The sequence below is a fragment of the Myxocyprinus asiaticus genome, chromosome 29 (assembly GCF_019703515.2).
Source record: "Myxocyprinus asiaticus isolate MX2 ecotype Aquarium Trade chromosome 29, UBuf_Myxa_2, whole genome shotgun sequence".
Classification (NCBI taxonomy): domain Eukaryota; kingdom Metazoa; phylum Chordata; class Actinopteri; order Cypriniformes; family Catostomidae; genus Myxocyprinus; species Myxocyprinus asiaticus.
In genome coordinates, this window is record NC_059372.1 from 42496349 (window position 1) to 42507930 (window position 11582).

General features: G+C 37.8%; 1 protein-coding gene across 5 annotated transcripts in view; it reads right to left on the bottom strand.

Annotated features, from left to right (window-relative positions):
* LOC127419785 (glutathione hydrolase 7-like) overlaps nt 1-11454 on the bottom strand; it is a 46779-nt gene extending 35325 nt beyond the window's left edge. For 2 of the 5 annotated variants that reach the window (XM_051661512.1, XM_051661516.1), the window contains exons 1-3: nt 11315-11454; nt 2295-2494; nt 1699-1925 (exon numbers count right to left, since the gene is read on the bottom strand). In XM_051661512.1, the coding sequence (XP_051517472.1) occupies nt 1699-1925; nt 2295-2487 (420 nt within the window). In that variant the 5' untranslated portion in view covers nt 2488-2494; nt 11315-11454. The other 3 variants (XM_051661514.1, XM_051661515.1, XM_051661513.1) reach the window with 3 other exon arrangements.
* Between the last annotated feature and the right edge of the window lie 128 nt (nt 11455-11582).

Here is an 11582-nt window from a genome sequence, read left to right on the forward strand (position 1 = left end):
GAGATTTCAGAAGACCTATGATAAAGAATTGTTGCTTTGCATAAAGTTGGAAAGGATTACAAAGTTATCTCGAAGAGCTTCGATATTCATCTGTCCACAGTTAGACAAATTTTCTATAAATAGAGATGATTTGGTACTGTGGCTATTCTCCCCAGAAGTGGCCGTCCAGCCAAGATGACACAAAGGGCACACCACAGAATGCTCTAGAGTGACAGCTAAAGACTTGAAGGAATCATTGAAACTGGTTAACATCTCTGTTGAGTCTACTATACGGAAAACATTAAACAGGCATGGTGTCCATGACAGGACACCACGAAGGAAGCCGCTGCTTTCCAACAAAAACATTGCTGCATGCCTGTAGTTTGCCAAAGACCACCTTGACACTCCACAATGCTACTGGGAAAATGTTTTTGAGGACTGATGAAACTGAGGTTGAATTGTTTGGGAAGAACACGCAGCACTACGCATGACGTAAAAAGTACACCGCATATCAACATGAAAACATCATCCCAACGGTGAAGTACGATAGAGGGAGCATCATGATTTGGGGCTGCTTTGCTGCTTCGAGGCCTGGACCACTTGCCATCATCGAGGGAAAAATGAATTCCCAAGTTTATCAAGATGTCCTAAAGGATAATATCAGGGTGGCTGTGTGCCAGCTGAAGCTCAGTAGAAGTTGGGTGATGCAGCAGGACAATGACCCTAAACATCATAGTAAATCCACTACAGAATGACTTTAAAAAAAGAAATTCCACCTTTTGGAGTGGCCCAGTCAGAGCCCAGACCTTAACCCAATAGAGATGCTGTGGAATGACTTCAAGAGAGCCGTTCACGCCAGACATCCTAAAAATATGGCTTAGCTGAAGCAGTTTTGTGAGGAAGAATAGTCCAAAATTGTACAGGTTTAATCAGCAGCTACCGGACACACTTGGTTGAGGTTATTGCTGCCAAAGTAGGATCGACCAGTTATTAAATCCTAGGGTTCACTTACTTTTTCCACAGCACTGTGAATGTACAATGGGATGTGTTCAATAAAGACATGAAAGATTATAATTGTTTGTGTGTTGTTAGCTTAAGTGCATTGTGTTTGTCTATATTTGTGACTTTGATGAAGATGATTTCACATTTTATGACCAATTAATGCAGAAAATCAGCTAATTCCAAAGGGTTCACATACTTTTTGCACAAGTCATATGGACCACTTTTATTTGTCCATTTTGGAGCTTGGCAGTATAAACCACCATCTACTTCACTGCGTGGAAAAAAGCAGCTTAAACATTCTGCTAAACATCTCATTTTGTGTTCCAAAGAATAAAGAAAATAATATGGTGTCAGAGCAGTATGAGTGTGAGTAAAACGATGACAGAATTATATTTTTGGGTGAACTGTCCCTTACATTTTTAGAGTTTCTTTATTTTCAGTTCATTTGCACCTCAAAATCACTGGAATAACTCTCTTCCTACTATTCTTCTTACCACTTCCACTGAAAATAAAGTATTAAGCCCCTAGTGGTCATGCGTTAGTGATTTTCCCACAGGTAAGTTGACATAAGGATATTCTTTGGGACAAAGCGAAGAGTTATATTTCAATATGAATGTGCAGTTTAAAATCATTGTTCAGCACATTTGAACATGGCTATTCCAATCAAAATTTGTTTATAAAAAAGCTTTTTCAACTGCATTCAGTATTTCACATCACCTGTGGGTCACCAAAGTAGATCTGCATAATGAGGGCCACAGTGACCCCTGTGGCAAAGGTTAGGCAGGCCGTGATAATGACGGTAAGGCCATCTCGTGTACATGCGCAGTCTTGAGCCAGAGGGTCTCTGGTGGTCTCTCTCAGCGGTGAGATATTATGACTCGCCAAATCGGAGGCTGAAGAGGGCAACCGCTGTAGTCGGGCAGACTTCAGGAACAGATCAGGGTCTATACAGAGAGATAGGATAGTGTTTAGGGTACAACACATATTGGACAATTAAGAGGCTTGATTTTTGCGTACGTTATCAGTAGTATGCGTTTTCATTGGGAATCAAACCCATGACCTTGGCGCCATGCTCTACCAGTTGAGCTAAACGAATTTGCATGCTCATTTACCATTTTCCATTGGCTCCTTCTTTAGTATCAATACTATTGATGTACCATAACATACTGGGAGTGCTTAAATATTCATGTTTTTGAAGGTTGTGCATGCTACAAGCATTTAGACCACTCTTTTCTGCAGTTCTCACAGGTAATGCAATCTCAAATGACACTCATGATTTAATCAGGTGTTTCAACAGTATACATTGTATTTACCTGTGTCCTGCTCACTGAGGAAGTTATCATCATCTTTGCGTGATTTTAGGGTGTTGTCTGATGAGAGCGTATCATCTTCTGGTAATCTAGGGAAGCTGGTGATGCTCATGTAGTCCACAGGCGAGTAAGCGCTGCTTAAAGTCGCATCCTTCTCCACCACTGTCACACCTGCATCAGCCGCTGGAGTATACATGATTTACCTGAAATCATGATTCAACACACAAAAATCCAATACAAAACTGACCTGAAATCACAATTGAACACATTAGGCCCTTTTCTACCCCAGGAACATAAGCACGTTTTAGGTACTTTTACTCAGAACTACTACTTTTCATCGTTTTCACACATAAGGAACTATAGTTAGCCATTTAGAGAGACTTTTTAGCTCCTACTGCTGCAACCTGTCATTGGTTAAACACGTATGATGCATAAAACAATGAGATATTGAACAGTCGGCAGCCGCCATGAGTAAACAAACTTGTAGTTCCTAGCCTGCTATTCAGAGGATTGCAGAGGTTTCTCTTAATAGTTCTCATCTAGAAAGTAAAAGGGGGAAGTACCTGGACTGTATGTGGGAAAGGGGCTATTCAATGACTGATCTGAAATCACAATACAACATACAACAATCAAAAATATGACTGATCTGAAATCACCATCTCAAAACATTCAATGACTGCTTTGTAATCACTATTCAAGACAACTGATCTGAAATCACAATTCAACACACCACTGCATGACTGATCTAATATAACAATTCAACTCATGACTGATCTGGAATCACAATTCAAGACAACTGATCTGAAATCACAATTCAACACAAATGTAATGGCTAATCTGAAATTACATTTCAACACCTCAGTGATCTGAAATTACAATTCAAAATATCACTGATCTAAAATTACTTTAACGGCTTATCTGAAATACCAATTCAACACATGACTGATCTTAATCACAATTCAACAAATCACCGATCTGAAATACCAATTCAACAAATCACCGATCTGAAATACCAATTCAATGCATGACTGATCTGAAATCCTAATTCAACACATGACTTTTCTGAAATCACAATTCAACACATGACTTTTCTGAAATCACAATTCAACACATGACTTTTCTGAAATCACAATTCATGACATTACTGATCTGAAATCAAAATTCAACACATATTCAAAAGCTAATCTGCAATTACAATTTAACTAATCTCAAATCTGAAATTAACATACAACTAGGGCTGCAACTAAAGATTATTTTGATAATCGATTAATCTAACGATTATTCGACTATTCAACGATTATTGCAACGATTAAGCATTAGCTCTTAACCGATTATTCAGCTTGTGCCCCGACTTAAAAGGTTGTATTAAACGTACACTATATGGCCAAAAGTTTGTGGACACCATATGTGCTTGATGAACATTTGATTTCAAAACCTTGGAAATCCTGCATCAATTTCCCCCTTTGCTGTAATAACAGCTTCCACTCTTTTGGGAAGGCTTTCCACTATACTGTATGTAGTAACATGGCTGCAGGGATTTGCTCTCATTCAGACACAAAGCTATCAGTGAGGTCAGGAACTGATGTTGGTTGATGGGGCCTGACTTACAGTTGCTGTTCCAGTTCACCCCAAAAGTGATCAGTGGGGTTCAGGTCTGGGCTTTGTGCAGGCCAGTCAATTTCTTCCACGCCAGACACAGTAAACCATTTCTTTATGGACCTCACTTTGTTCACAGGGGCATTGTCATGCTGGAACAGAAGAGGGCTATCCCCAAACAGTTGCCACAAATTTGGAAGCACACAAAGCCCAAGCCATTACATAAAGAAACATTAAGATTTTTCTTTACTGGATTTAATGGAGTAACCAAATTCATTAATTAGAAGGGGGTGTCCACAAACTTTTGGCCATATAGTGTACTTACTAACAATAAAGAGGACAAAATCATCTTTTAAAAATACCTCTAAATGACATTCACTGAATTAAAGGGGAAAAAAAAATACTTTTTATTAAGTTAAATTCAGTAAAGAAATTCACTGTATGAACTTGTCATCAAGTGTATCAATAGTCTAAAAATCCTTAAAACAAGATGCATTTACTTGAGAAGCAACTTATATGATATTTAGACTATCTTAAATATAAGTGTATTTTGTATACAAGTGTAGTTTTTCACTTGGTTATATTTCTGCGAGTGCAGTAAAGACAAAATATACTTATATTCAAGATCTATTCTCTAAAAGCAAGTCTAAATATCTTATATGATGCTTCATTTTTAAAGGATTTTTAGATATTTTCATATATTAGTATTTTTAATATTATATTCAACATTCTCAGATAATTTTTTCTTCTGCAGTACAGCTGCTAATGTAAATGTACATTGTTTTAAAGGAGTTTTAGATATTTATATTGGAAAACAAGCCAAAACAAAAACAAATCAAAAACGTATTTTGTTGCTGTGTATAATGGGGCGAAGTTTACCCTCTCTCACCTTTCTGTTCACTTCAATCCATCTTTAACTCACAAAAAAACAAACTCTCTCTTATTAATAAAGCTGTGTATTGCCAATTTTCTTCACGATAAGAAATGCACAATGACACATGTATTATGATTCAAAAAGTCGCGAGCCATCACGTTATAATCTAGCTGCATGAAGTGCCCGTGAGGTGGACGAGCGTCCCTGCGACAGAGTGTGCATCAGCCGGGTGCAGTTTCAATCTCTCCCCCTTAGATCGGGACACTCGCGCAACTCATAGAAGAGGCGCTGTCCGCACAGAGAAATGGCAGTTTCTGAGTTTGTAGTTATTTACATTTGTGCTCAAAATTTGCATACCCTGGCAGAAATCGTGGAGTTTTGGCATTGATTTTGAAAAAAACTGTCTTTTATTTAAGGATAGTGATCATATGAAGCCATTTATTATCACATAGTTGTTTGGCTCCTTTTTAAATCATAATGATAACAGAAATCACCCAAATGTCCCTGATCAAAAGTTTACATACCCTTGAATGTTTGGCCTTGTTACAGACACACAAGGTGACACACACAGGTTTAAATGGCAATTAAAGGTTAATTTCCCACACCTGTGGCTTTTAAAATTGCGATTAGTGTCTGTGTATAAATAGTCAATGAGTTTGTTAGCTCTCACGTGGATGCACTGAGCAGGCTAGATAGTGAGCCATGGGGAGCAGAAAAGAACTGTCAAAAGACCTGCGTAACAAGGTAATGGACCTTTATAAAGATGGAAAAGGATATAAAAAGATATCCAAAGCCTTGAAAATGCCAGTCAGTACTGTTCAATCACTTATTAAGAAGTGGAAAATTGAGGGATCTCTTGATACCAAGCCAAGGTCAGATAGACCAAGAAAGATTTCAGCCACAACTGCCAGAAGAATTGTTCGGGATACAAAGAAAAACCCACAGGTAACCTCAGGAGAAATACAGGCTGCTCTGGAAAAAGATGGTGTGGTTGTTTCAAGGAGCACAATATTACGAGTAGTTGAACAAAAATGAGCTGCATGGTCGAGTTGCCAGACAGAAGCCTTTACTGCGCCAATGTCACAAAAAAGCCTGGTTACAATATGCCCGACAACACCTTAACATGCCTCACTGCTTCTGGCAAACTGTAATTTGGAGTGACGAGACCAAAATAGAGCTTTGTGGTCACAACCATAAGCGCTATGTTTGGAGAGGGGTCAACAAGGCCTATAGTGAAAAGAATACCATCCCCACTGTGAAGCATGGTGGTGGCTCACTGATGTTTTGGGGTGTGTGAGCTCTAAAGGCACGAGGAATCTTGTGAACATGATGGCAAGATGAATGCAGCATGTTATCAGAAAATACTGGCAGACAATTTGCATTCTTCTGCACGAAAGCTGCACATGGGACGCTCTTGGACTTTCCAGCATGACAGTGACCCTAAGCACAAGGCCAAGTTGACCCTCCAGTGGTTACAGCAGAAAAAGGTGAAGGTTCTGGAGTGGCCATCACAGTTTCCTGACCTTAATATCATCGAGCCACTCTGGGGAGATCTCAAACGTGCGGTTCATGCAAGACGACCAAAGACTTTGCATGACCTGGAGGTATTTTGCCAAGACGAATGGGCAGCTATACCACCTGCAAGAATTTGGGGCCTCATAGACAACTATTACAAAAGACTGCACGCTGTCATTGATGCTAAAGGGGGCAATACACAATATTAAGAACTAAGGGTATGAAGACTTTTGAACAGGGTTCATTTCATTTTTTCTTTGTTGCCATGTTTTGTTTTATGATTGTGCCATTCTGTTATAACCTACAGTTGAATATGAATCCTGTAAGAAATAAAAGAAATGTGTTTTGCCTGCTCACTCATTTTTTCTTTAAAAATGGTACATATATTACCAATTCTCCAAGGGTATGCAAACTTTTGAGCACAACTGTACATAACCTGCTTCCGTATTATTTGAACTTTAATAAAGCTATAATGCATTAAATATAACTACATTAAAGATGTAACGCCGGGATGTTTCCTTTAAAGACGCTCGACATGCAAGTTTTGCTTCAGAGGAGAGGCAGCTCTGGCTATTCCACAATGAAAGTGCTTCTGTATTTGCTTATTTGGTATTTTTGTATAATTCCTCATACTTCGTGATCTACATCACCTGAAGCTGTTTGGAAGGTTTAGAGAGCATCTGGACTGTGAGCTGTGTAATTCCTCTCCTCAGTCAGGTGTGAACTGCAGTGCTGCTCTTGCTCGCCATCATTAGAGTTTTGTATGATCTCATGTTACATTACATGACATCAAATTATTATTTGACAACGAAAATATGTGTCAACAATTTTTTTATTGTCGATGTTGCTGATAATGTCGACTAATCGTTTCAGCCCTACATACAACACATCACTGATCTGAAATCTCATTAATATCCATGACGCAATGTAACACTTGCCAGCACCAGTAAGTTGCGTGCTTTCTATACTGCGTGCACTTAAATGGGACACCTGTACGAAGCGAAAGGGACCTCACCATATACACGCACGTATTCACAGTGACATCATCGTATAGCAGCCCATCAAAGGCTGTTCGCGAGTGCGTACACAACAGAGAAGCAGGAGACCCGACATGATACCTCTTTGGGAAAGGTAGTAGAAATATAGGGCTACAGACTGCGACTAAATGGTCGCATCTTGCAATCATTTTTCCTGCCGGTGAGACTACAGACAGAGTTTGCCAACTCTCGTTGATTATGCATGACGCGTCTGTTTCTGTTTCATATGAGAAAAACGGAATGCAACAGCACTAGCCACTACCCGGATCAATTATCAGCCACCTCAATGAACAGAGCAGTCTCGCCCATGCAGTGCAAATAATTATAAACAGCGCTGCGAGAAATGTGACGTGAAACTCATTTGAATTTGGCTGAGGAAAAACCCTATGAAAACCCTTAGTGTTGCTTGCCTTACTGATTTAAGGAGTTTAAACCATGTTTAATGACACACCGTTATAAACAACACTGACGAGAACATAAATTCTGACTGTACAGTCCACACATCACCACCCTAACAAAACTGTACCATGGATTTACTATAGTAACACTTACTGCGTTAACAATGGTATTTTGGCAGATGTGCAATATGTTATATTCATGCTAAATATTTGTATATTACTTATATAGTCCTATTAAATGATTAATTTCTGTTATAATGTCCGTTTCAAAAAGTTTCTATTTTTTTTTATAGTTTCTAAATGTATAGTTTCTGTCATTTCATAACAAAAATGCCACAGTTTGTTTTGTTTAAGTTAGAGAGGAGCCATGTTTGGTTTTACCAGTGACTACCTGTGATCTAGTTACAAATATCACTTACAACTATGGGCAGTAACGGAGGAACTATGGCAACTTTTCATAATTATTATGGACCAACAATCAGTTTTTCTTCTGTGTAAAACCTCTTCTACAATCTGCTCTTTGATTGTAGGAAAAAGTAACTGGCTTTGTTTGCCTTCAGAAATTCAAAGAGATGACTGTACTTAATCAGTAGGATCACACTCAGAATATTTCAATTTAGCCCTATAGAAATTAGGTAGGCCTATATATATATATATATATATATATATATATATGTAAATAAACTTTCTACAGATTTTACTGTCGCATCAAGTCAAAATCAATACTATACTGTCTAATGTGCATTTCAGCGACAAAATAATATAAAATATAGAATAACTTCACTATTTTTTATTAGTTTCTTTAATTTTTTTAATTTGTATTTTTTTTTATTAAGGACAACAAAATATGTATTTTTCCACTGTTGCTACCAAATCAGGTCCCACCATCTGTAAAACTCTCATATCCTAGTCAGGAGCCATGTTGTGAGATGTATGTTCTGTTAGATAAGTTTATATTTTCCACTGGTGTTTATGTTTAACAAAAATAGTGAAAGTGATATGAGCGCACAAAAAAGCTCCCAGTGAATAATAAACACACACGACAAAGCGAACACGAATAACCCATCTATAACGATTCTAAGGTCATTTTAAGCTATTATTCCACTGACATGCGTAAATACGGGTTCAGCCTTGCAGGCTCGTGGACGCACGCACAACAGCACCGCTGCTGAAAAAAAACCCTAGGGGAAAAACTGACATCACTGATGTGAAATCAAAATTCAAAACATCACTAATCTGAAATTACAACTGAACTAATTACTGATCTGAAATTACTCACTGATATAAAATCACAACTCAACAAATGACTGATCCGAAATCACTATTCAACATCTTCAATGGCTAATCTGAAATCACAATTGAACTAATTGATCTGAATTGCAATACAACACATCACTGATCTGAAATCACAATTCAGGACATCACTGATCGTAAAGCCAGTGCTGGACTTAAGCACGTTTTTTCAACACTTTAGAGTATTGTCATTTTAGGAAACTTTTACTTCTCTACATTCAAAAGCATAATATCTGACTTTTTACTCCACTACATTTAAAAAACGTGTTGTTCCTTGCTACTTTGTAGTGAATAAATAAAGTGCCGTTAAATAGACTAGTAGTTCTTGTTCTCGTGAGACTATATAACCAAAACCTAGCAACAAATGCATTTCCACAAAGCAAGGGTTACTATTTTAGATATAGTGTTGCCCATTAGATTTGAGTGCCAAAGATGGCAAATTAAGTTGACCCTTATTTAAAAGATTTTTTCAAAGTACTGGAAACAAAAAAACGATAGTCATTTTTTAATTTCTTCTGTGCCTCCCTGCCTAGCTACCAAACAATATCGGCTTTGAAGAACTTGAAAAGTAATTTTTAATATAATTTAATAAAACTGCCACGAGCAGTAAGCTGACACTGCAAATTAGCTTGGAGAGTAATACAGGATATATAGAGAGCTATAAATGTGTAAAGAGCTGTTTTGATTAGGTCTATTTCATTTGATATATCTAAGAAAATATATTAATCTCTGTGTCAGGAATTATCAAATCATAAAATGAATAGCTAGGCTAAACCATGAAACCAGTTTTGGATTGCTTTCTTGCAATCTACATTCTAGCTTCTTCTGCCATTACAACGGTTCAGTTAATTGAACACACGTCGACCTAGCGGGGTAAGTTGTCAAAATGTCATCCTGTAATTATAAAGCCTATTTTAGGGAAATGTGAACAGTAAAACAATTATGAAGCACAAAATGATTGACAAAATAGCAAAAATGTACTACTTGGTAGTTTACAAAAATATCAAACCTTTGTTTGGCCAACTGATATCATCCAATAAATAAATCGTATAAAATCTAAAACACACAATCGGCGCTGACCTGACATTTATGAAGAATGCTTGTCCTGTGAACCCTTGCTTTAATGAATGCCAGTATGGTTTATAATATGAATAAGTCTTTGTTTCATATAAATATGACTAGATTGTAGAATTCATAACAATTTAAGAGAGTTTTGGTTAAATGTTTGAGACCAACATACAGTACAAAAACACATTTGAAATTGCACTTCTACAGCTTAGTTACTGAGATATAGCCCCTGTGACAACTTCCCCGTGTGACAACTAGCCCCGGTCTCTCCCATTTGTTAAGATAAAAATACAAAATCGCATATTGTTTATTAGACCTAATATTGAATGGTAATTCGGGAGCATATGTCTGAAATCGCAATCCTAATACATTAAATTACACCTACTTTTCAACACAAGACTGATCTGGAATCACACTTCCAAAACACAATAAACAACAATTCATCATACACTTAACAACACATGATAAATCAGGCCTCCATATCTTCTCTCTTCTAGTGCTTAAAAACACAACCAGCAATGGAGGCCCGATGGATGTTTGTTTATAGTCGACAGCACCTCTGCCTTTTAGTGGACATCAGAAATACATTTCTTATGGGAAATATTAAAGTTAAAACACTCCATACCATACAGAGAGGGATGATGCGCGTGCGTTATGAATATCAAATGCTTCCTGGATGCGTCAATCGTGCTGAAAAACTGAATGTAACATTACCTCTCACACCGATAGAAAACCTCCTAAAACAAAATAGATGTCGAGAATGTTTATGTATCGGTGAGGTTCATACTCGCATTACTCTTCAGACACATAAGCAAAGCGAGACGCGCGTTAAACAGCACGATAAACGCGACGCGTCGATAAATCTCCATCCATCTGCATGCATCAGTAAATATTACCAGAGATTAAATGTGAAGTGTTTAAATCCATAGGTCACATGATGTACACGTTCATTCATTTGATATTTACGGATATGGAGCGCAAAACCTGAAGGATCAGATGACGTCACCCGCGCAAGGTGCGTTGATGCGTCAAAAACATCTAAACAGAGCGCAACATAATAGAACAGAACACGGCTCTGTTAAACGAGATTTTAATATATCGTTTTGAAAACAACAGTTATGGCGAATACGGCAGCGTGATGCAACGCAATTCAGCATAGACAGACAATTAAACAAAAGCACAAACAGACGCGTGAACGTCACCTTAATGGTTTTTTTTCCCCAGCGTTTCCATCCTACTTACAGATGCAATGTGCTGTTCAGTTTGTCACATGTTAGTCCCGGTAAATTAATTACTTTAATAAATAATTCGAAGACTGTGTGTTGACGCCTGCGTCACAGCTGTAAAGTGAACCGGATCTGATCACACCGAGCTGCAGAACAGGTTCTTCAACCCCACAGGAGAATGAGGCGTGTGTGTGTGTGTGTGTGTGTGTGTGAGAGAGAGAGAGAGAGAGAGAGGTTTCTTGGGGACATCTATCTATCTATCTATCTATCTATCTATCTATCTA